At 48.0% G+C, this 23,927-nt stretch overlaps 3 protein-coding genes across 3 annotated transcripts in view; all 3 read left to right on the top strand.

Moving 5' to 3' along the window:
- Positions 1-4,184: 4,184 nt before the first annotated feature.
- HOXD13 (homeobox D13) lies at positions 4,185-8,774 on the top strand (the record flags this gene model as incomplete). The annotated part of the gene is made up of 2 exons (XM_081854585.1): positions 4,185-5,214; positions 6,687-8,774. 2 exons carry the CDS (start codon positions 4,185-4,187, stop codon positions 6,935-6,937), a joined length of 1,281 nt encoding a protein of 426 aa, XP_081710711.1. The 3' UTR covers positions 6,938-8,774.
- A 9,193-nt stretch (positions 8,775-17,967) lies between these two features.
- Positions 17,968-20,015, top strand: HOXD12 (homeobox D12). Its single transcript, XM_081849523.1, has 2 exons — positions 17,968-18,681; positions 19,208-20,015. Exons 1-2 carry the CDS (start codon positions 18,072-18,074, stop codon positions 19,444-19,446), a joined length of 849 nt encoding a protein of 282 aa, XP_081705649.1. The 5' UTR covers positions 17,968-18,071; the 3' UTR covers positions 19,447-20,015.
- A 489-nt stretch (positions 20,016-20,504) lies between these two features.
- HOXD10 (homeobox D10) overlaps positions 20,505-23,927 on the top strand; it is a gene marked incomplete at its 5' end in the record, with an annotated part of 24,244 nt that continues 20,821 nt past the window's right edge. Inside the window, one exon of the mRNA XM_081846861.1 lies at positions 20,505-20,639. Within this exon, the coding sequence (XP_081702987.1) occupies positions 20,623-20,639 (17 nt within the window). The remainder of the gene's footprint in view (positions 20,640-23,927) is intronic.

Genomic DNA, 23,927 nt, shown 5'->3' with positions numbered 1-23,927 from the left:
ACCGAAGTAATAAATATATTTTAAAAGTCCCATTGACATAATTCCTAAACTAACTTATCCGCAATGCATTTTAAGACGCGGGTGATCGAAATTAAGGTCAAGACTTTTCATAAAGAGGATGAATTGGCAGCGGGCAGGACATTCGATCCTCTCTTGCGCACGAGGTTATCTGGCTCGGGTTTTTGTTGCGTGTCCCAGCAAGAGGCGGCGCTTCCGGGTCCACTCACTTGGAAACGGGTCAATTTAAATGGAGCCATTGGGAACTTGTGCTTAGGAGATAAAAGCCGAGGGATGTGCTTGGGGTGGGTCGCCGAAAGATTTAAAACAGCCTTTAATTAGGAAATGGCTCTGCATAGCGATTGGATTAGGTCGCTGCAGATATTAGGGAGGGAAAATGAGGTAATTTCTCCTCGAAGCACAAATCACAACTTCTTCGCGGGTGTGTGTGTGTGTGTGTTTCTCTTTTCCTAGGAAGCCCCTCGTTCCTTTCACTGCGTCCCCAACAAAATCGTTTCTTCTGATGCCTGCGCCATTTGCAAATGGAAAATGTAAGGCAGATATGATGTCAGCTTCACACACGTTGACTTAATGCCAAAGGGGAGAGGGAGGGGACGGAAAGGGATTCCCGAAAGGGGCTGTTGCAAACGGAATAAAGCTCCGCCAGAATGCCCTGGTGCCTCTTCAAATATGCCAGTCTTCTTAGACAAGTTGTTTTCCGAGCCTTGCCGCCTCCTCGTAATCTCAGCCAGCCATCTCCATTCCTTGCGCGCGCAGAACCCTAGGTCAACACCACCCGGCCTGTCATTCTGCAGCAGTAACCTGTGGATCATTGCAGCGGCTGTTGACTCCTCTAGAATGAGCCTCAGCCCCAGTCCGAGCAACAGGTTTTGCTCAAATGAGAATGGCGGCAGGGTGCTTTTCCTACCTACCTTACGAAGTACCTTTGCCTGGTTGACCTCATTGTTTTGATTCCCATTCGCGGTCTCCCGCACCCGCGTGGTCAGCCCCTCAGTTCTCCCCACCCCTCATAAAACTACCTTATCACCTCGCTGGAATGGATGAGGTCAAGCCGTGTTCGGAATAGATGGAATAGATGGTCCCCAAAAAGTGTGGGTGCGGGGAAAAGACTCCCCCAACCACGACCGCTGGCAGCGACGATCTCTCCTGCAATGAAAAACACTGAAGAACGTATAGCAAAAGGATAAGACACGATCCAGACACAATTTAACGCTCTGGGAAGCCTAATGATTCTATTGGAGGAAAGTAACCCTCTCCAAGGAAGACTGCAGTCCTTATGCCCCTAGGAGGAAGCACCATTGAACACAATGGGAAATATTTAAGTCCTAGGAAATACTGCCCCCGAGTAAGCCGGCTGAATCCTTTTCAAAGGCCCACCTCTGGCTGCAGCGTGTCCGGAATGTAGTTATCCTACTTCTGACTCAAATGTTGAGCAGGATTGCAACTGGGTTACATAAACACCTTTATCCTAACCACGTACATCCAGGCAAGCCGTAGAAAGGCTGCAGCTTGAATTTGGTGGCAACCTTATTCTGTTCCGATATTTCTATTATTTCGGAATATAAATGTTTCCTTAACTGTATGCAATTAAGAAAGAAAAGGGGGGGTGGAGTTCAGCCGAGTAGATTTTTTTAAAATATATATATATATATTTACGTCGTGCCCTTAGTAACCACTTCCTAATTACCGACTCCTTTACACGTCCTGGAAACAAACAGAAATCGGGTTTAGACAGGAGTGAACTTCGTGACCTTTGTCAGTTTCACTTACTGGCGCGCTCCGTTGATTAGGAGGATCGGCAGTCAGTGAAGTTAAGCGATTGAGACTTAATGAACGTGAACTTGTGTTTGCTCCCAGCCGGTTGCTGCTGTCGTTATTGGCACGGCTTTGTCATTCCTCGCTCTTGCCTCGGAAACTGCCAAGAGTTATTAGGAGGGCTGCAAACCATGGCGAATAGACCTCTCATGACCCGCCCGGCCGGTTGCTGCTTCCATTTGCCGAGTGATTCTCAGAAGCCGCGGCTGCAGGTTTCTTTCTTCTCCTGTTGCACAAGGCGGCCTCTTTCCCTCGTCGCGAATTCTTTTCGGATCCGAAGCCGAACCAAGCGCCTGTCCACCCACACCCTTTGCTGGAGTCTTTTCGCAGTCCTATTTTAGCCTTTCTGCTTGGATATAAATATCTCTTTTCACTCAGGGGGAAAGGAGCCATCCCCCTTTTCCTTACAATGGTTTAAGCACTTTTAAGACATGTTTTAAGACTTGAGTGTCTTTTAAAAGCATTTTGCTATATTCCAGGGATTTCTTTCTTTCTTTCTTTCTTTCTTTCTTTCTTTCTTTCTTTCTTCTCTCTCTCATTCTTCCTACCTTCCTACCTTCCTTCTTTCCTATTCTATAGCCTGCTAGTAAGCTCCTACAACCAGAAAGTCCATCGACCAGGGAGGGTAAAATAAGCGAGGGGGTTTATTCGATTCTGTGCGCATCTAACACCCCAGACCCGCATATCTGCGCGATGCTCGTGGGAACTGCAGCTTAAAGAGCGGGCTTTAGGAAGATCCCCTGCAACTCCGGAAAGCCAAGGGGACGAAGTAAGGCTGCTAAGGTTAACTTTACCGGGATTTACTCGCGGGCAACCATGCCTAGGATCACAGCTGAAGCACAGCAGCTCGATCCTACGAATTTTGTCTCTGGACTAAAGTCCCGGGGAGGTTTGCAGCCACGTAGGTCGACTGAGTAGAAGCTGACACTGCGTTCAACGGGGCTTGTTCCCAGGTAGCTTTCTGAGAATCGAGGTGTAAGGAAGGCGTAAACAGAGCCCTACCTCGCCCGTAACCGCATAAATAAATAGAGAGCTCTGGCACTGTTTTCACCGTATGAAACCGGTGCGCACACTCGCATTTTAACTTTTCTGAGCTCCAGCTCCTGCTCAGCAGCAGGAAGATTCTCCTTAATCTTCACCCTCTTGAAAGCTGCACTAAAGAAGCCCCACGAAGAGACTTGTGACACTCAAAAGACAACTCTTTTGTTGCTTTTAGACCCAGGGCTGAACCCATCTGGGAACTAAGCAAACTCACCGGTTCCTTAGAACCCAGTGATTCAAATCCAAAGCCCAAGAAAGTGAATCTCAGATTTGGTTGCTAATGCAGGGATACTGCGGGCCGAGAGGTAGACCTGCTGCCGTTTGTGCCTGTGCAAAACAGTGTTGCTGTGCAGAGATATGTCTATCATTCAAAATACATATATAATGTTATACGAATTAATGTATAATGGCCTCTCACGCCTATACACGTTCTCGTGCTCTTAACAATTAAGTTAGGCTGCAGCTCGAAAGCACTTAGTGAATCAAATTGGGGGACGGGGAATTAATGAAACCAGTGCAACTTACTTAGGTCAAACTGGGTTAGGATCGGTGTTCAGCTTCAAATCGTGGCGCCACCGGCGCATTTCGGACAAGTTACGCTTCAGGAAACTCTGGTAAGCACCTCTACCATTAAAACCCCATTGAAGAGTACAGTTTGGGTCGAGGCATCAGAGGAAAGCAGAACTAGGACAGATGAGCTGTTGTTGAGAACATTTCCCCCCTCAAATTACCGCCTGGTATCTTAGCTGGCCTGTGCGACCTGGAGCTGAGAACCATGTCCACATAACATTTAAACGCAGCGTAGATAGGGTATATATTTCCCGCCTCAGTCTCCTTCTTTATCTATGAATAGATAATTCTACAGAGGTCCTATCCAGGGCCGAAATGTGCGCGCGTGTGCGTTCTGATATTCTGTAAACAGGATCCCAAACTGGAATTTCTCCTTGTGAACTGGTTCGAATTTGATGTCAGCGCCCCCCCTCGCCCGAGATTGTCAAAGAGAAGGACGAAGGGGGAGGGTGGTCGGCATTTATTAATATTTCAGTCTTATTCAAGCCCCTCTTTCCCTGCCCCCTCCTATTAATCCTCCTCCTCTCCACCCCCGCCTCCCAAAAATAGAACAAAACCCCTTATCTGAGAACCGTAACTACCTACGGAAACAAAGTTTAGAGAGGGAGAGGAGAGGCGGTGGGAGGGAGGGAGGGGTGAGGTTTCTCTCTCTCTCTCTCTCTCTCTCTCTCTCTCTCTCTCTCTCTGGCAGGCTCAGTTTCCCGGTGGCCGGGTTACCATCACGTGGGCGTGAGGAGCCAATGGGGGCTCCTTGCTGGCCCTCCCTGCGAAGCCAGGCGCCGCGTCCCCCCTCCCAGCTTGGCCTTAGTTTTTATAAACCATCCCGAGCTGGGGGCGAGCGAGGCCGCCCCGTCCAGCGCTCCGTCCCAGGCACCAGTCGCCCCGGCCACGGTGGCTTGGCGCGCCATGAGCTGCTGGGGGCCTCCGCCGCCGCTGGGCCGAGGCGAGGAGGAGGGAGGCCAGGAAGAGGAGAAGGAGAAGCAGCAGCAGCATCGGCGGCGTGCCCGCCTTCAGCAAGGCTCTTGGGCGCAGGCAGCATGAGCCGCGCAGGCAGCGGCTGGGAGATGGAGGCGCTGCGGACAGACGCCGGCGGCGGCGGGAGCGGCGGGAGCAGCAGCGGCCGGGGCCAGTGCCGCAATTTCCTATCGCCGCCGGTCTTCGGAGCGGCGCCGCCGCCGTCGGGTCGAGCCGCGGGTCCCGCCTCCGCCTCGGGCTTCCCCTACGAGCGCTCGGGCTCGTCGGCCGGGGCGCGCTCGTCGTCGTCGTCGTCCGAGGCGGCCCCTTCCAAGGACTGCTCCAGCGGTGGGCCCCCGACGGCCACGGCCGCTGCTGCTGCGGCCGCCGCGCTGGGCTACCACCCGGGCTACCACCCCTTCGGCAACGGCTACTACAGCTGCCTGCAGCAGAACGCCGCGCTCAAAGCCTCCCCGCACGCCGCCTTCCCCGTGGAGAAGTACATGGACGTGGCCGGCCTGGCCAGCACCAGCGTCCCGTCGGGCAGCGACGTCTCCTCGCGAGCCAAGGAGGTCTCTTTCTATCAGGGCTACGCCGCTGCAGCCGCCGCCGCCGGCCCTTACCAGCACGTGCCCGCCGGCTACCTGGACGTGGTCTCCACCTTCGGCTCGGCGGCGGGCGGCGAGCCCAGGCACGAGACGTACATCTCCATGGAGGGCTACCAGTCGTGGACTTTGGCCAACGGGTGGAACGGCCAGGTGTACTGCGCCAAAGACCAGGCCCAGGGCTCCCACTTTTGGAAGTCCTCCTTCCCAGGTACGGCACGGCCAGGTGGTGATCGCAGCAGCAGCAGCAGCAGGAGGAGGAGAAGGTCAACCGGACAGAGAGCTGACATCTGGGAGAAGTAGCTGCCCACCTAAAACCACAGGGAGGGGAGAGGAAGGAGGAGGGGAGGGGAAAGTTCCTCCAGCTGGTTAGCTACGCGCTAGTCCTACCAGGAGCCAGAGAACGGCCTGCTCTCTTTTGCAGCTCCCAGAGACCCTCAAGGAAGCCCCACAGAAAGCCGTGGAGCGGATCCCTTAAGGGTCTGCGCTCTCCATGTTCTCACGTCTTTGCTCCTGGGCTCGCCTTGACTTTCAAAAGAACTTCCGACCCAGTAACTTAGTCTTAGGCTGTAGAGAGTTCTGTGGAACTCCGTGGGCATTAGCTTCCCAGTAAGCCTGTTCGACGGCCGGCTTTTATTTGTATACCCTCCCCAGGGTCCTATGAAATCTATGGGACTTGGTCTGCAATTCTCCTATCCACTTTCCAGGGAGAACAGCAGACCCATTGAGCTCAATGCGATTTACTTCTGGGTAAGATTGTACTATTAGTGCAATCATTGTCATTATGTAGACACTGCCCGTACAAAAGCCACACGGCAATATGTCGGGGTGAAAGCATTTCCTTCCCCCAAACACCCCAGACCGAAAACCCAAATCTAGGAAGGTCCCCTAGGCTTGCATTGGTGTGTGTGTGTGTGTGTGTGTGTGTGTGTGTGTGTGTGTGTGTGTGTGTTGTGTGTGTGTTTTAACTTCCAGAAAAAGAATCGGAACTAGTTCCACTAAAATACTCGCCATTTATTTCTGAGCAGACTGGGTGAGGATCTCAGCCCTGCCGCCTGATCCGAGGCGTATTTTCTCGGAAGTAAACCCGCCCCTCACCCTTTACGTTACTCTCTCAGAAAGTCCCTCGCGGGCTTCTTGCAGCCCTCAGCTTTAAAATAAAATCAGATCCGCTGGAAAGTAATCCGAGGGACTGAAAGCCGGAGAGGAAATGAGTTGAGGATTTGAGGGAGGGCGGGGGGGACGGGGACGACTTCTGGCCTTAATGAAGACGGGCCTCTCCGAGGCTGGCCGTGATCGTTTTACTATTGTTGGCTGCTGCAAACTTGCCCCAGAGCCCTCAAGCCGCGGGGGGCGCCGAGTATCCCGTGTCACCCATCGCCAGCCACATGGAAATCAAGCAAGGAAGATATTTCGAAGTTGCAACTTAGGAACCTGTGCGCGCTTGCTTGCTTGCTTGCTTGAGAGCGCAAGTGTGCCTTTCCCTTTTGAACCATATGCACTTGAGGAGTTAGAGTAAACCAAATAAGAAATCTTCACTGAAATAGCTGCAAACCAGCTCTTGTGTTGCATTGTCTCCAAAGAGAGTTGTCGGCCGTTAAGTTAAGGTACTGTAATGGTAAAAATGTATATATAAAATTGGTTTTTTATTTTAACTTGCCCCTTGGTCTCCTCTTTCCGTAGGGGACGTTGCACTAAACCAGCCGGATATGTGTGTCTACCGACGAGGGAGGAAGAAGCGCGTGCCTTACACGAAACTGCAGCTCAAGGAACTGGAGAGCGAGTACGCCCTGAACAAATTCATAAACAAGGACAAGAGGCGGAGGATATCCGCGGCCACCAACCTCTCCGAGAGACAAGTCACTATTTGGTTTCAGAACCGCAGGGTCAAGGACAAGAAGATCGTCTCCAAGCTGAAGGACAATGTCTCCTGATCCGGGCCCAAATCGGTGGTTTTTTTTTGGGGGGGGGGATTTATCTCGATCTATAAATATATATATAAATATATATTAATTGCAAACCATCCACTATCGGCTCAAAAAGACTTTTGGAAAGACTTGAAATATATTTAATATTTCCGGCCCCCGGGGGAAGGGAGGAACCTTGTTGAAGTACTTTTAGGAAAAAGGTTCTCAATTTCTTTGTCGGATTTACTTGCAAGTGTTAAATTTCCTCTCCCCCCCCCTTAAAAAAAAGGTCATTCTCCTTCATTGTATTTTGGTATGTTCTGTTCCCTTCCCCCTCCCACGAGGCCTTCCTGAAAAACCGCTAAACTAGCCTTAAGAATATGCTAAGTGCTAAAAGGTGTGATTATAGATAGATATGTAGAATCTATCTATATATATAGTCTATCCTTATCATCAATCTCCCGAATTTTCATAATGGACCAGAAGACAATAATTATGTGCAAGGGAGTTGTGATGATGACGTCAACGCCAAGGTAAATGAAGTCGAGGGTCGCCACTGACCTCTGACCTTAATGTGAAATTACTTTTTAAAAAAGAGGACTGCATTTTTCCTTCCGCCTCCTCCGAAACCGATCCCCACTGAGCTTAAACCGGAGTCAGGGGGTCCCAGTTTTGAAGACCTACCGTTCCAGGCTTAAGCAAAGTTCATTTAGGGGAGTATACACTGTAGAAACGAGTTCGAAATTCGTCCCAAGTCCATCTGTTTAGAATGGGGCGGTTCTTAGGTTTATAAATAATCTTTTTGAAACCAACCCCAAAATGCATTGTGATTAGGTAGCCCACCTCCCACACATTTTCTGCGGGTAGTGGGGGGAAATAATCGGTTGCTTTATGTACAGTCAATGGAGTCTGATTTCCTGCAGTAGTGAAAGGCAAGATCCGACCGAAAGGAAACCTACTTTGCGCAGGGTAAAGTTAGTTCCACTAAGTCTCGTGTCGGTTTGCTGCCATGTATGCTGGATTATTGGAACCAAACGTGGTTTTTTAAGTGCTTTAAATTTTGGCCGGATCCTCCCTGCAATTTTTTGAGGGGTGCGTGTGTGTACGCGTGTGTGAAGTGGAAGTGGTGATGTTGGGTTGCTCGCTGTTGCACGCAGTCTGCAAGCGAGGCTTAACACATAAGCTCTTTTCTATTATTGTCGTACTAAGAGCTAGGGCACCTCACGCGCTGGGCTGAATTCTCAACTTAGTACAGTGGCCTGGAGTTCCGGGGTTTTTAAACCGACTGTGCCTAATATGTTTAGTTTGTATAAAGGTGTGTATAAATCGATGCGTATTTTTATATAAATATCGGGACGTTCTGTTAACTCTTCTGTTTTGTTTCCTCCTCCACAATCACAAAAAAGCATTCGCTTTTAACCCTTCCTGGGAACGGACAGGCTTCTGCTCAGAGGAGTGGGAGCTGGGGTTTGGTAGCTTTTGTTAACTACAGTAAATGAAACGGGTGTTAGTGAAAGAAGCAATAAATGACAAAAAAATAGGTTATGTTTTTTTAAAAAGAGTCCTAGTACCTTAAGTAGTCCCAAGAGTTTGGTGTTTTATTTCCTCTCCCGGTTGCAACAAGAGAGTGCACATAATCGAGCAAAAATTCCAGGCGCCGCGGAGGAGATACAATGGCGAAGTATCTCTTTTTCCAGGTGAGTTGTTGCGTCGCAGCAGATTTGCGCAAAACCTCAAAAAGGGAAACTCGTTTGGCGCCCGCCTGGTTAGAGGCGAAAAGTTTGCTGTGGAGTGAATCTGAATCCGACTCCCTGTTGTCGGTCTCCTTTCTTTAGGTTCGGGTAGGAAATGAAAGCCCTGCGACCCGCACTCCTTCCTGGTGCTCCCATAATTAACTACTTGGTTAAACTGAGACCTCGTGTTTGTCTCTGCTTTGCTTTTGGAATACTTGCAGATCTCACGGGCTGATCGTGTCGTTGAGGAAAGCGCCAGGGGCAGGGAGAGAGTGATCTGTTTCTTGAATGGACTTCAAGGGACTTAAGGCTACACAGCCCTCTGGAGCAGAAGCCCCTGAACTCATTTAATGATAAAGGATCATTGAATCCAGTGGGCGGAACAGGGAAAAGGAAGTATTGAACTTTGGCCCTTGCGTTTCAAAATCGTTTCCCATCCTGCTCTCAAACTCTTGCTCTACGGCTAACTTTCGTTTTTACTTGGTTAAAAGGCTTGATCTCACAAGCTGTTAGACATGTTCTTCCTACACTACCCCGAATAAACGAATTTATTTATTTTCTATGCCCAGAGGGAAAGAAAACGACGTGTGTGTGTGTGTATTTGTCAGAAAGGGCCTGAAAAGAAAAGAAAAGAAAAGAAAAGAAAAGAAAAGAAAAAGGGTCTGTTTTCAAACAGTGAGTGTGTGTGATGTTGGGGTTTTGTTCTGTTTTTAAGTATCTAAAGCCATGCCAGTGTAATATGTCTTATCCTTCGGTTTATGCTGAAGTAATAGATGAGTCCGAGCACATATGTCGAACACTTGAAATGCAAGTATTATATTTCAAGGGCCGTGTCCGTGTATTTCAGTTCACTACAAAGATTTGGGTCTTTGGAAATCTTCACGGTGTGCGCTGCCCCACTTCCTTCCCCGCGCCGCGCCGCGTTTTGGACGCCTTTCCTTGGGGTCTGCGGTTTGGCGCTGGACGCAAATAGCTTCTTCTTTAAAAAAGAAAGAAAGAAAAGAAAAGAAAAATAGAAGAGAAGGGAAGAGAGGAAGAGCATCTTTCTATGGTCATCTTTTCCTTTCCTCCCTAGATTCTGACACCTCTCTCGATTTAAATCCCACACAAAATAATAGCATACTCAACTAGAGCGGATGAAAAGTTTTCCAAGGCATGAACAAATGTTTTTGTTTTTTTTTAATGTTAATGCAGACAGGTAAACATACTCCTGAAATAAGTTGCTGCAAAAGATTAAACTGATGGAATAAATATGTGTTGTGCTATATTACATTGTATATGAACTTACGTAACAAAAGTTGCAATAGAAAATTAGATTAGGCCGATGCACCTTAGTAGCAACTCCTCCACTGTGGTCCTTAAGACGCGTCCAACTCTCCATAGCATATGATCCGGACGTTCTTACTTTGACTGGATACTGTCCATATTATGTAGCAGCAGTTGGTGGAGGTTAGTCTGAGAAGGCTTAGGTATTCGTAGTGGAAGTAAATAATATAATAGTGTTGTTTTTTAAAAAATTCTGGTATCTCCTCCTTTGGAGGGTGAACAATATTTTCACACACACACACAAATACTCATAAGCAAATGAAATCACTGCTCGGCGTGCTGAGTTTTGAAATCCCCTCTTATGCAAAAGATAGTGTTAACCCTTATTGTCACTGAAATAAATCCAGACCTGTTTTCGTACTGCGCTAACTCACCTCTTTCACATCCAGAATTGAGTTGCAATTCTGTGGGAAGAAGCTCCATTGAGGTCAATGGTCAAACTGACTTTCAAACAACTTTTGGGGTGCTAAAGTGATTCGCTCTCTACTCGTGCCATGCGCTACTGTAAATGCAAGCCGTAGCTGGGGTCCTAAAATCACTTTAGGCCGCAAAACGCGCCCCCCCCTTTCCGGAATTAATGAGTGCCATTCAATTCGGCGCTGCTGGCTTCTGAGTGGGCATGTATAAGGTTGCCCTCGTCTCAGAATCACAGCGCAGGAAGCCCCGGGACGACTCAGTCCAGAGCAACTGTGGGCAATGCTGCCTTGTGCTGCGCAAACGCGGAGGGAACCCTGGGGAATGAACTTTGAACTGGCTGCTGAATCAACAGCGTCGAAAGGGCTACCCGCACCCTCTTTGCTCATAAAGGAACCGAAAGTGTACCAAATGCCAAATTTAATTAGAAAGGCTGGCGGGAGAGAGCTGGAGGCGGGGGACGCTAACGGGTTAAATAATATATATATAAAATCTCTATTCCCCACCCGCACACGAAAGCTAGTAAAGTACTGTACAAAATTAAGGCCTCTCTCCGAGCACTGTGCTTCGGCTGCAAAGAGACACACAGCGTGCTTTACTCCAGAGAAATTCCTTTGACTTGAATAGGTCTGCTCGCGAGTTTAAGCGTGGACTGCAGCGCTCAAGTGCAATTCGGGATTATCCAGGGCCGCCAAATCTAGCAGCTCTTGACCTCGTTTCCAGTTCCTTAAAAATTGGCTGAAGTCTTAACTATCTGGAGTAACGTCTTTTGTGTTAAGTGTGTGGGCAGCTAGCGCCTAAGCGGAGGCGGCGGGGAGGGGGGGTGGGAGCCGTCCGAAAATGCACGGTCGTTTGCTTGTAATCGGGAATCGTGGACCATATTTTGTAGGGCAAATTACACAAAGACCGCCATTGCGGCTGCGTGGGGTTGGTCGCTGGTTTCCTGCAACGGCTAAGCGAGACCGTTCAATGTGTAGAACAATACTGCCATCTGCTGGACGAAGTGCAGCATAGCCCTGGGGAGCTGAGGAGAAACTCTATTCGCAACACTCCACGCAATGTATGAACACAACTTTCATGTCGTAATTGAAAGGATATGCCCGTAAAATGAAAGCGGGAAAAGGGGGAAAGATGGATTCCTGTGGAATGTTCGCGCTTGGTTTCCTGGATAGCCAACACATTTTAAACTGTAATATTAAAATAAACACTCCAAACGGCCCAATAATGAGATTCTTCATTCTGAAGCCTCAGCTTAGATAACTGAGGCTCTGTAATTGGCCCATTTGATTCATTGAGAATTACTTCCGAATATGGTCAGGAATATGGTCGGGCCATGATCCTGACCAGGTTAGGAAATAAAATAGCTTTACTCTGATGCATGCTGTTTTTCCCAAGAGTGTCAGCCTAATTTTGCTATCTGCGGGCGTAGGTTTTACGGTTTGCTTACAACTATAGTTAACATTTCACTAATAGTGTTATTTCACCCAAGTCCTTGGATCAACCTATATTTCCTTCACATATTATGCCTGAATTGGTTAGCTAAGAGTTTACTGATTCCTTAAGGGTTGTGCTTTTTCAGACCTATAAAAATAGTTTGAAGAGTGAGTCACTTTTCTTTCTGGCAGCGGACTAGGTAGTTCATTGGTATGTGCACTGGGGGGGGGGAGTTTTTATTGGGCTTTGATTATTTAATTTCTTATACTGCTAAATATATTAAAAATACATCTAAGCGGTGTACAAAAAAACTGAAGCAACAACAGACAACAGGCAACAAAATATTACAAAAATGCACAGCTACATATAAAAACGTTAGCTAATACATGCACATTAATATCAATTCATTTTCCTTCTGACACATCCTCCCTCTCAGCTCCCGGGTTCTCACCCAGGGTCCAAACAAACTCTTAGCTCACCCACAAAAGTCTCATGAGAAGCGTTCCTGGAGACTGCAGACACCACGCTACTATCTTACTTGGTATTTATGGGCAGCCCCAGAGTTGATGGGGCACCCTCAATCTGCCCATAGATGTGTCCCATTCATCTGTACTCTCCACACCCAGTTCCAGGTGCAGCAGGTTTCTTGACTTTCCCAGAGGGAAGAGGTCCAAAGGATGGGGAAAGGGCCCCCCTCTACTACAGCAGGCATGGCCAAACATGACCCTCCAGCTGTTTTGGGACTACAATTCCCATAATCCCTGACCACTGGTCCTGTTAGCTAGGCATGATGGGAGTTGTAGTCCCAAAACATCTGGAGGGCCAAGTTTGGCCATGCCTGAACTACAGCTCTTTCTTCACCCTCTGTCCTTTCCTCTTCCATGAATGTTCGTGTGTGTGTGTGTGTGTGTACAAAAAGGGGGGGGGATAAAGAACCTCCTTCACCCACCCCTTTGGCTCAGTTTGATCGCTAGTTCACTGAACTTGGGAACTAAAAAAGCAAAGTAGAAGGAAGACTGCAATCTTATACACCCTTTCCATGGGATTTTTTCTGAGGAGACAGGAGTAGGACTGCATTGTCCTACTACACTGGAAATGGTTTGATACTTATCTTTTAGCTGCGTCCTCACTGCTGTACCGGTATATATTCAAGTATAAGGTTTTATTATTTCTATTTTCACTGTCCTTTCTGCTAGAATGATCCACATTTTGAGGGTAATGCTATGGGACCTCTTAATAGTGACATCATTTCACCGCATCTTAACACCCAGCCCTTTCTGTTTCCCTTCTGATAGAGCGGCTCTATCTATCTAATAAACACACGTCTCTCCTGGGACTGAACCATTACTACCTCTGAATTCGTTCAACATTACACTGTGAGTGTATGGTAATAGTCTCTCTTGCTTGGCGATTTCTCGAGAGTGTAATTAACTTGTTTTAATTCATCAGTGTTTTCTCATCGGCATTTCCAGTCTAGAGGCCACCGATACGATGCACCCAAAGTCAAACATCCCAATTGATTTCAATGGGAAAGGCTTAGTGGTGACAGCCTTACGCACACTTATTCGGGACTTCAGCACTGCTAAGGGCTTTCTCGGCTCTCCCATTTTATCACTCAGTCCATTGGCTAATTTCCATGCCGTTCTATAGCCCACCGACCTTCCGCCGTGAGCCCAAACAGGAAGACGTGAGGTTGCCAGGAGGTCTCCCAGCTGGAGGGAGAAGGGTTGTTTTCTGCTGCTCCAGAGAAGCGGACACGGAGCAATGGATCCAAACTACAAGAAAGAAGATTCCACCTAAACATTAGGAAGAACTTCCTGACAGTAAGAGCTGTTCGACAGTGGAATTTGCTGCCAAGGAGTGTGGTGGAGTCTCCTTCTTTGGAGGTCTTTAAGCAGAGGCTTGACAACCATATGTCAGGAGTGCTCTGATGGTGTTTCCTGCTTGGCAGGGGGTTGGACTCGATGGCCCTTGTGGTCTCTTCCAACTCTATGATTCTATGATTCTATGGGCATAGACCAGACCTACTCAGCAAACTGAGTGCCTCTCGCGTGCCTTCCGACCATCGTCCTAGGATTCCCACGAATAACTCCCGCGGTTATTCATGGGAGTCAAAGGAAGCAAAATTTGGTCAGTTCGGTACCAAAATATAACACACATAGACATGAAGTTTAGATAGAAGAATTAAGGCTGCACCCCTTTGCGCCCCTACTATGGAACTCAATGGGTATTACTTCTCAGTAGACCTGCGAGGAACTTCGCCATTCCATCGATTTGGCCTCCTTTGTTTTGAGCAAGAATAGAGGATGGGATAGGACGTTGATAGAGTATGTAAGGCAGAGGTGAGTGCGCCTTTTTGTACCAGTGTATTTAAGGCATAGGTGGAAATTTTCCATTTCTGTAAGCGTAACGAGGGGTGGAAGAATTGCTGTCCATTAAGGCTGTAACCCTACACACTTCTTGAAAACCGTGAGGGGTTGCTACTGAGAAAACACGTATAGGCTTGCACTATCAATTCCTGAAGTTTCATAGTTAAGTAACACGGACCACTTGCTATTGTGGCAATATCTTCGAGGGGTTTCAGGGACTCATCCTGTCTTGGACAGCGAGCCCTCTCCGCTCCAGGCTTCTCCGATGTGAAGGCGGCAGAAGCGCAAGGCAGTAATGGCTTTGGCGTAAATTCCGATGGAATAAAGTGGGATTTAGTCACGGATAAGAGATGAGTGGAAGCATTTGGAGAATATCTTAGAGGGCACAATAGTCAACTTAACCTACAAGTAGGAATGAACATATGAGGAGCAGATAATACTAAATAAAGGAAGATTTGAGACGGAAATGGGTGGAATAATACAATATGCAGCCGACAAAGGTTTACCTAGAATGCCATGGAGAGATAGACTGGGAAGTCCGAGGTTAAGGGATAAAGGATGGGTATTGTATTATGTATATACAAGTTGCAATAACGCATAAACAATTTTTTTTAAAAAAAACGAATAAAGTGGGATTTATTTTCAAGAACATAGTGAAAGAGCCGCGCTGCACAGCCATAGTTTTAAATGTGCTGTCATTTGTGTATATGAAAAACTGAGAGCATTATATGTTATATCTGTTCTGCCGTTTAAAATAAATTTCTGTGATTGATTGCACCCCCTCTTTGCCCCAGAAGGTTAATCTGTTGCTCTATCTACCTAGCATTAGAGAGAGAGGAACTAAAATACACACACAGAGAGAGAGACACAAACAAACGCACATTTTCTTAAGTAGCAGAACAGTAACAAGTTGTCTTTTAGAGTAATTCTTTTGCCAGAAACTTCTGAGCTCTGTTCCCGGTTGGATGAGACCTGCTGGAGAAAGCCAAAACCCCCAAGTTAATAAGAGAAACTCAATTGGTAGACATAAGTCAAACAATAAAAATTAAATGTGAGTGGTGAGCAATATCCTCCGGCGGTGCCTGTGTGGTCTGGTGTGGTCTGCAGCATCATGTGGGGATTAATGATTTAAAGATTTATTTCAAAGCCGAGGGATTTTGTTTTGTTTTGCTGCTCTCTGGCGGGGGTGCTCTTAGGCTGGGGGTGCCTCTCCATCAAAGCAGAGAGGAAAGAGCCGCGCCTGTGATCTCCAAGGGAAAATCCAAGAGAACTTGGACCAATAAGATAATACAACATAAGGAATTAAATCTTCCAGGGTTTTTTTTTTTTAAATAAAAAATTAAAACAATCAGACAAGCAAGCGAACAACAACAGGACGAGGAAGAACCAATGCTCTCTCTCGCTTTCCAAAAGATTGGATAGAAGCTGAATGCGCTAAAAGTTTGAAATTCAGAATATCGCAGGGTGAGATCCTTATGCAGTTCAGAAATGCATCTTGGAGGCCGAATTGCTGTCTGTAACCGGTCTTACCCTATTTTGATGCCTGTTTTGGTGCCTGAAGCGAAAAGTTCGAATTGTTCCAGATTTTAATTATTTCCCCCAAGTGTTCAGTCAGCCTCTAGATAGGGCTCTCCTGCGCTCCAAATTCCTCGGTCAGGAAGGGACCATATTCGCAGGCCACCGGCCACAGCCACGAAGCTGGAGAGCGTCTGCGTCCTCGACGGCTCGGTCGATTCCAGCATCGCAGAATCAGGGCCTCCGCGGACAGGGGACAAAGCCAGCCCGGTATTCCTTGCGAATCTATTCCTGGCACTTCTTAAGGGTGACCCTCGTATTCCGTTTTTAAACGCGCCGCGTTTAAATGAGACCGGTCTGGTGACAAATGGCTGCTGCGGACGACTTGGGGACGATTTTTTAAAAAGGCGTCTTCCAAAACAACGTCGGGTCTCCGTTATAGAGCCGGTCACAAAGTTTTCTTAAGTAAAAATATACCTGCCTCAAATGGCTAAAGAGTAAAGCACTCTCTGAGGAATTGTGTCCTTCCTTTCCGGTCCATTGACGGTACGGTCCAAATAGCCAACAAAGGGGATCTGCTTCGGGGTGGGTGAGGTGGAGATTCAGCCTCAAACGCGGAAGTCCCGCAGTCATTTGTTGTTGTTGCTCCTGCCTCCCAAAGGAAGATAGCTTGGAAGGACCCTTCCAGCTTCACTACTTCTAACCAAGGGGCCTGTGTGTGTGTGTGTGTGTGTGTGTAATTGCCATGCAAATTAGCACGGTCCATTAGGCGGTCATTACTTAAAAGGCTCGCCATAGCCGCTATTACGCATATCCGCGCCCTCTGCTCTGCCGAACCGTTAGCAGGTTCCTCCTTTTCCTTCCTGCGAAGCGAAGCGTTGATTTCAAAGCAAGCAGGCCTCGATCTTCGCGGAAGAGCTTCCTTAGCAGGCCCGCTCCTTTGCGGGGAGTTACTCTACCGGTAAGCCAAAGTCAGTCCCAAGGAAATCGATGGGAGAAACTTCCAGAGACACCTTACCACGCAGAAGGTTTGGAAGCGAGTTAGGTAAGGTTCCATGAGAGCACAGGAAAAATTGAGCTCCCTTCCCTTTCAGCACAATAATTTTTTTTCCAGGAATTGTGATTTTTTTTAAAAAATGTATATCCATTTTATACATTATATACATTATATAATTTATACATTATATCATATATATGCAGTTTATGGTAAAGAATGGCGTATGAGAACTCGCAAGAACTCGCTTTTAATGGAAATCCTGGTAGAAAGACGCCAAAAGTTGTAATTTTAAAATGGGGGGAACTTATTCTGACAAGCAATCTCCACTAGGTATGAAGGGATAAGTATAAAACAAACAGATCTCTCCCCCGCCCCTTAATGTGTTCATTCGATTTCACAGATAAATAGGACACTTGTCCGTGCATTCAGTATACCGGTAGAACCTATTAATATTGTACCTAATATATCAGTAATGGGAACTGTTAATTCAGAATTCAGAACTGCCGAAATTGCATTGTGCCTGTGACCCAACGCATGCTTACCTAGGAGCAAACCTCGGTAAGCCTTACTTCTGAGTCAAGATTGCACCGCACATTTATGTTTACAGAAATACCTTAGAGTCACGCGGTGTGTCAAGTTCAAATCCTCATGTGAGGGACTGCGGCTCATTCCTCTTCCTGCTATCTCACAATAGACAGGAGGCAAAATATGTGCGGAATATGCGAGCATAAAATAACAAAACAATTTCCTTGCCGAAGCAGCACGTCCTCCACACCTTTGTATATAGATTGAGGTACTGCACTTAGACAAAGTTCATCGAGGCAAGGTTTGTATATTACTTATGCAAAGGACAAATATGCAAGTGTGTGCGTGTGTGTAATATTACACACACACACACACGGTCTTAATTAACTCTTGGAAGAATAAATGATGGTGAGGGAAGCCATGATGGAGGTTAAAACGCAGAACCCGACTAATTTGCGCCTGCCAGGGAGGGAGCAGAGAACGGGGGTTCCTGCAGGTTGAATCCCTGAAACGGAGGAGGAGGGTCTTCTAAAACTTTGCCACCAGGGCAATCCCCGTCCACTTGCCCTCGGGCGTCCCATGACTGGAGTCTACCATCTCTTCCCCCCTCCGCTCCCGCCCTCTTCCTCCTCCTCTTCCTCCTCCTCCTCCTCCGCTGCACTGGGGGTCCATCTCCTTCTTTCGAGAAGTTCTCCTGCAACTTTTCGCGAAGGAGGCTCGTCTGCTAGAGGCGCTGGAAATGCCCGGCTTGGGAGCACCCCCGAGCGAAGAAGGAGTCCTCTTCCGACAGTTCCACGCACACCGCCCTGAATGAAGACGGAGGAAGCGCACGTCCTTCGCGTTGGAAAATGTGCGATCGGAGCCTCTGCCGGCCGGGCTACGTGGGCTCCCTCCTGAACTTGCCCTCTGCCGCCGACTCCTTTTACTTCCCCAATCTGCGAGCTAATGGAAGCCACCAGCTGGCCGCCTCGTTGCCCGCGCTCTCCTACCCGAGGAGCCCCATCGCGTGGACTTGCGCCAGCTCTTGCCCGGCTCAGCCGTCCAGCCACGTACTCGGCGGCTCGTCGCAGCCTCCGTCTTACCTCGCCGCAGCCACTGGCTCCCTCACCGGCGTCAGCCTCAACCCCAGCGGCAGCAAAGCCGCCTTGGACGGCCACCACCTCAAGTACTCCGCCCACGAAGCCGCTCCCAAGCAGGACGAGAGAGGCAGGCCGAGCCGAGAAGCTTTGACCGACGACTCGAGTTGCGCGAGAATGGTGAGGATGGCGGCGGCGGCGACTCAGGCCAAAGGGCTCAGGTATGAGCCGAGAAGCCTGCCCAGCGCATCAGCGTCTCTTTTGAACGCGGATTCTTCCGCCTCGGGCTTTATTAAGGAGGACCTCAAGCACGCCATCAACTTGAACCTGACACTCCCGCCCGCAGCAACCCAGCCAAACCTCAGACCTCCTCTGCAGGACGGTATGTGCCTTCTCGCTGCTAGAGGAGAAAATCCTCCCCCCCCCCAACCCAACCCTCCCCAGCCAATAAAACCCCAGTCCCTGAGCCTTCACAAATGTTGCACCCAAACTCCGGTACACTCGGTGAGATTACTTCCACGGTAAAGCTGTTAGGCCTATCTGCCTCACCGATTTCATTTCCATGAAAATCTGAGTAGGATCGCAGCCACCAACACCCTAGGCCTGCTCCTGCGTCGGGAGTAAGTCCCTCTGGGTTCAGTGGCGCTTGCTCCGGATGGGACTTGTGCAAATTCGGACTTCCATCCCACCCCAAAGCGCATGATCCTCCAGGCTTAAATCCTAGAGGATTAAAAAGTGCCTTGCTTTCTTGAAATAGGCTTCCCCACCTCCTGGCCATAGGCGCGGCTTCCTCCACGCTTGCGCGAGACCACCCAGAGCACCGGGGACCCGGCTGGGTCAGAACAAGCGCGCCAAGCAAGAACGAACCAAACACAAACCCCTTCTCGATGTGTCTTGTTCTATTGCAGGTTTGCCCTGGTGCCCCACGCCAGGGAGGTCGAGGAAGAAACGGAAGCCTTACACGAAGCAACAGATCACCGAGCTGGAGGGCGAGTTCCTCCTCAGCGAGTTCATCAACCGGCAAAAGCGGAAAGAGCTGTCCAACAGACTGAATCTGAGCGACCAGCAAGTGAAGATTTGGTTCCAGAACCGGCGGATGAAGAAGAAGCGCGTGGTGATGCGCGAGCAGGCGCTCTCGCTCTACTAGAGACGCCGCCCAGGGAGGGGGGCGTCTTGGGGCTGGCTCTCTTCCTCCCTGTTAATCATGAACTTGCCTCGGGAGCGGCTGTCTCCCGGCTCAGCAGAGGGACAACAAAGCGACGCGAAGCGAAACCACTACGGATTCCAGGCGAAAACGCAGGCAAAATCTGGAGGGGAGCGTTGACAGGGGTCTAGTCCAAGCAGCCAGATTCGCTCCCCCCCCCCCATCAACCTGCTTGGCTTTGTAACTCGGCAAAAGCCTCACTTCTTGGCTGAAGGGGAAAGGAAGTACAGTGGTACCTCGGGTTACATTCAGGTTACAGCCTCCGCTAAGCCAGAAATAGTACCTCGGGTTAAGAACTTTGCCTCAGGGTGAGAACAGAAATCGCGCAGTGGCAGCGGGAGGCCCCATTAGCTAAAGTGGTGCTTCAGGTTAAGAACAGTTTCAGGTTAAGAACGGACCTCCAGAACGAATTAAGTACTTAACCCGAGGTACCACTGTAACTATAATAAAGGAAATGTCTGGCGTCAGCTCTCGCCACCCCACCCCCTCGTCTGTTTCTTTCTTTTGTTATGTTCTTTAACATTCATTCCACCCTCACCAAGACTTCAGTTGGGGGAAGAAACGCGTCGAGCGCCCGCCCGCCCGCCCGCCGCCTGGATCTGCGTGAAAGCACAGGGAGAATATTGTGTGTGACTCTGGCTGAATGGGAAAGGCCCTAAAATTGTTGCATTGGCAGGTAATCCGTGCATCGCTCCAGCTACTTTGCAGTAGGACGCAGAGTGTGCGGGGGGGGGGGGCTGTTGTGGGGGGTTGTTTTACCAAAACCACAAAACAAGGAAGCGCTGGAACATATATTTTTTAAAGTGGTTCACAATAAAATGTATATATTTTTTTGAAATAGCTACACACAGACACGCACACATGTATTTATTGCGACAAAGGCACGTGACCTCGCAGTCAAGGTTTGGCTGTCATCTTCCTCCGTTACTTCGCAAGGCGTTCCAGCGTTTTGGCCTCGTTGCCTGAGTCCCCTCCGTGGTCTCTGGATTGCTCGAACAACCCCTCCCCCCACTTCTGGAGCCCTGATTGTTAGATAAAAGTGGGGGGGGGGAGCGGACAGAGAGAGATGGGAGGTGGTTGGGAGCAGAAGATGGAAAGATCTTCGCGTTTCTCCCAGGAATGGAAGGAAGATGGAGGTGACAAAACCGCGGCTGTGTCTGCTTGCCCTGAAGCAAAAAAGCTGTGTGAATTGAAAATGCTCGAGGGGTGTTAGGCTGTTAGGCTCCCTGGATCGTTAGTATCTGAAGAAGTATCTGGATCGTTAGTATCTGAAGAAGTATCTGTTGGTATCTGAAGAAGTGTGCATGCACACGAAAGCTCATACCTAGAACTAACTCAGTTGGTCTTTAAGGTGCTACTGGAAGGATTTTTTTTATTTTGTTTGGATCGTTAGTATTTCTCATGCAGATTTTGGTGGGGAGCGGTGAAGATGTTACCGGGGTCTTATTTTGCGCGTGGCGGTGGGGCCTGCGCCGCAGTGGGGAGGGCGGAGGAAGCCGCCTTTCCTAGTGGATCCCGTTCAGAGTTCTTTGTCCCTTGACAGCGAGGAGTGGCTTCACGACTATTCTTGCCTTATTGCTTCGGTTTCCAGACGCAGGCATTGTCGCTTGGTCCTCACACGACTGCTGCACTGGAACTGAAGGCGCCTCCGCCACAAGCAAACGGAGGGCATACTTGTGCATGCGTGTGTGTGCTAATAACCAGCGTCCACGCGCCTCCCGCTGCAGTCGCTTCCGGAGGGGCCGCCCTGCTAGTCTGTCGCGGGGAGGAGGGGAAACAGAGTGACACCTTAAAAAGGACCATCTGCTCTGTATGCTTTAGTTGAGATTCCTGCGTTGCCGTGGGTTGGGCTAGATGACCGTCGGGGTCCCTCCCGCTCAGCAATTCTATTATTCTATGACCACCTTTTCTTAAGGCAGTCCACTCTCTTAACCGTTCGCCAGATACAACACCAAATGGGATCCTGAGTCCCCAGGAGATTTCACCACCATCGTTATGTAGGACATTGGGCGAAGTAGACCGCACTTCACAGAAACTTCCGTCTTGCCAAATAGTCTGGATTGTCTTCTTGACGGTGCCACAGGTCTCTTTGTTCTCCGTCTGCCTCCCGCCATGCCTGAGGCGCACCTTTGGCACCCAGTCTCCTTCTGATATTCTTTCTTTCTTTCTTTCTTTCTTTCTTTCTTTCTTTCTTTCTTTCTTTCTTTCTTTCTTTCTTTCTTTCTTTCTTTCTTGCCGAAGTCTGAACACAACTTAGGCCCGCGCCTCCAAAGGCATATCCAAACATCTTCGCTTCCTTTCCCTACCGCCCCCCCTCCGACACTCTGTCTGCCATTTGCGGTTTGTTTCTGTTTTGTTCTGCCTCCCTCCCCCCGCCCCAAACTGCCCCTCGCCCCTCTCGCCGGCTGCCCTTGGCTCAGCGCTCTGTCTCGGCTGCTCGCAGCCTTCCTTCCTCTTTAGCTTGACTTTGGCCTTGTCCAAAGGCTGCGCGCAAAATAAAGGGAGGGAAGACACAAAGGAATCAAGGATGCGACTCAATCGGAATATCCTCTGTTCCATCTCGGCCGCCTGTTTCCAGCCCCTGCTTTCACAAACACTCACACCACACACCACAAAACAAAACAAAAATCTCCTCGCCAAGCCAGCAAGTTTTTAAGCACAACTGGCCAGGGATCTACCTTGGGGGCTGTTTTTCCTTTACACCGTGATTCTATAGGCACACACTAATGAAGCTTATTTGAGTGGAGGTTGTGGTATAATTTCATATTCATCTGATAACTGTGTGTAATAATAGTTTTCTAAGAGCGAGAGCAGAGCGAGAGAGTATTTCACAATTCAGACGCCTCGAATGGGGAAAGAAATATATTTTCCCACAAAGGATAAAATGAAATTTGTTTTCCCTGATCTTCAAATTAAATCCTTGATCAGTGATTTGTTTTGATCCTTCACGTTTCCAGATCTCTCCAGAGCTAAAAGCTCATTCATTCACACGCCCCCCCCCCGCAAATGAGGAATTAAAACGACGTTCATGTTTATTATCTACATTTTTAGTCTTAACTAAATGTTTGAACTTTACCTCCTTCAGATGTTTCCCAGCCAGGCATGGTTTCGAGCGGAGATGTTATTTAACTGTAGGTGGCCGTAGCAGTTTATCAGATGTGTTAAACAATTTCCATTTTGCAAGGGGGGAAATGCGGTATTTACAGTGCATTATTGTCTTTAAAATTATTATCTACAATTCCCCCCCCCTTTTTTTTTGGAGAAGTCTGAGGCGATAAGCATGGTTAAGAAGGAATCGATATTTTTAAATATCTGAATACTGCTAAAGAGAAAAAGCTAACAGATAACTTATATATATATATATATATATATAATTAAAATAAGACAAATATTTAATGATGCCTCAGAATAACAATGATGGTTATGGAATGACTGGGAGCTAATGATTCTTTTTCAATTATATGGTCGACTCCTTTCCATCTCTCTTCCCAAATTTTTCCCGTTAGACAACGGAGGCCACAACAGAGCTGATTAGGTAATCAAGGTCTTGTTTAGTTTTCTAAGTCGCTAAATAAATGTTTATAAAATACAGACTGAATTAACGAAAATCAATCCTACGAATACAACCAACTTCCTTCCATGTTGAGATTCTTTTCGCTAGCATCCACAGGAGATTTACCTCGCAAATAGCAGGTCTGACCCAAAAGCGAAGGGCGTCCTTTAATGGTCCTCTTTTTTATTATAATTATTATTTTACTCTCTATTTCACTAACTCCTTGCAAACACCAGGCTCAACGGTTGTGCAAGATTACACCATTAATATATAGAATATATATATATATATAATATTATATCTATATATAATATAGAAATGGCGATGCTTTCTTTATTAAGTTCAATTGGTTTCCATTTGTGGATGATTATGGACTTGCAATTAGTCTGTGTGAAGTGAAATAAAATGAGTGAGAGAAAGAAGCAGTATCGGTATATGCACATTATATGTAGTGTGTCCATGTATTTTTTAATTAAGCCACCGAAATAAATATTCCTGGTATTTACGTGTTCAAAAAACCAACAACTGTTGGTTCCGAGGCGTACAAACGCTTTGACACACAATGGTCGGTAAACTGCTCCAAAAATGCATATCACTGGAGAAGCGCATTGCGACAGATTCTATTCGCTCGGTGTCATGGCCGCTTTAGGTAGTTGGACATCATATATATGCCTGTGTATGTGACTGTAGCTAGGGAAAAGATCATAGGGACGGGGTAGGTTGGGGCTATCTTGGAGGTATCTATATATATAGACAGGGTACTAGACATTAAATTCGGAACAGTTATAGCTGCTGTGGATAAAAACCTGAAAATGGCGATAACCAAACATGAGTTAACGTTGTATCTGCGCATTCTCACATGCTGATCAGC

The sequence above is a fragment of the Podarcis erhardii genome (genome assembly GCF_964252035.2).
Source record: "Podarcis erhardii genome assembly, chromosome: 1".
Lineage (NCBI taxonomy): Eukaryota > Metazoa > Chordata > Lepidosauria > Squamata > Lacertidae > Podarcis > Podarcis erhardii.
Note: the sequence above shows the minus strand (reverse complement) of the source record. Positions and strands in the feature narration are given on the sequence as shown.

Excerpts from the sequence above, each read along its gene's own strand:
- HOXD12 (XM_081849523.1), top strand. The coding sequence starts at position 18,072 with ATGTGCGATCGGAGCCTCTGCCGGCCGGGCTACGTGGGCTCCCTCCTG. Across the intron at positions 18,682-19,207 it reads CAGACCTCCTCTGCAGGACG|GTTTGCCCTGGTGCCCCACG; the intron begins GTATGTGCCTTC and ends GTTCTATTGCAG.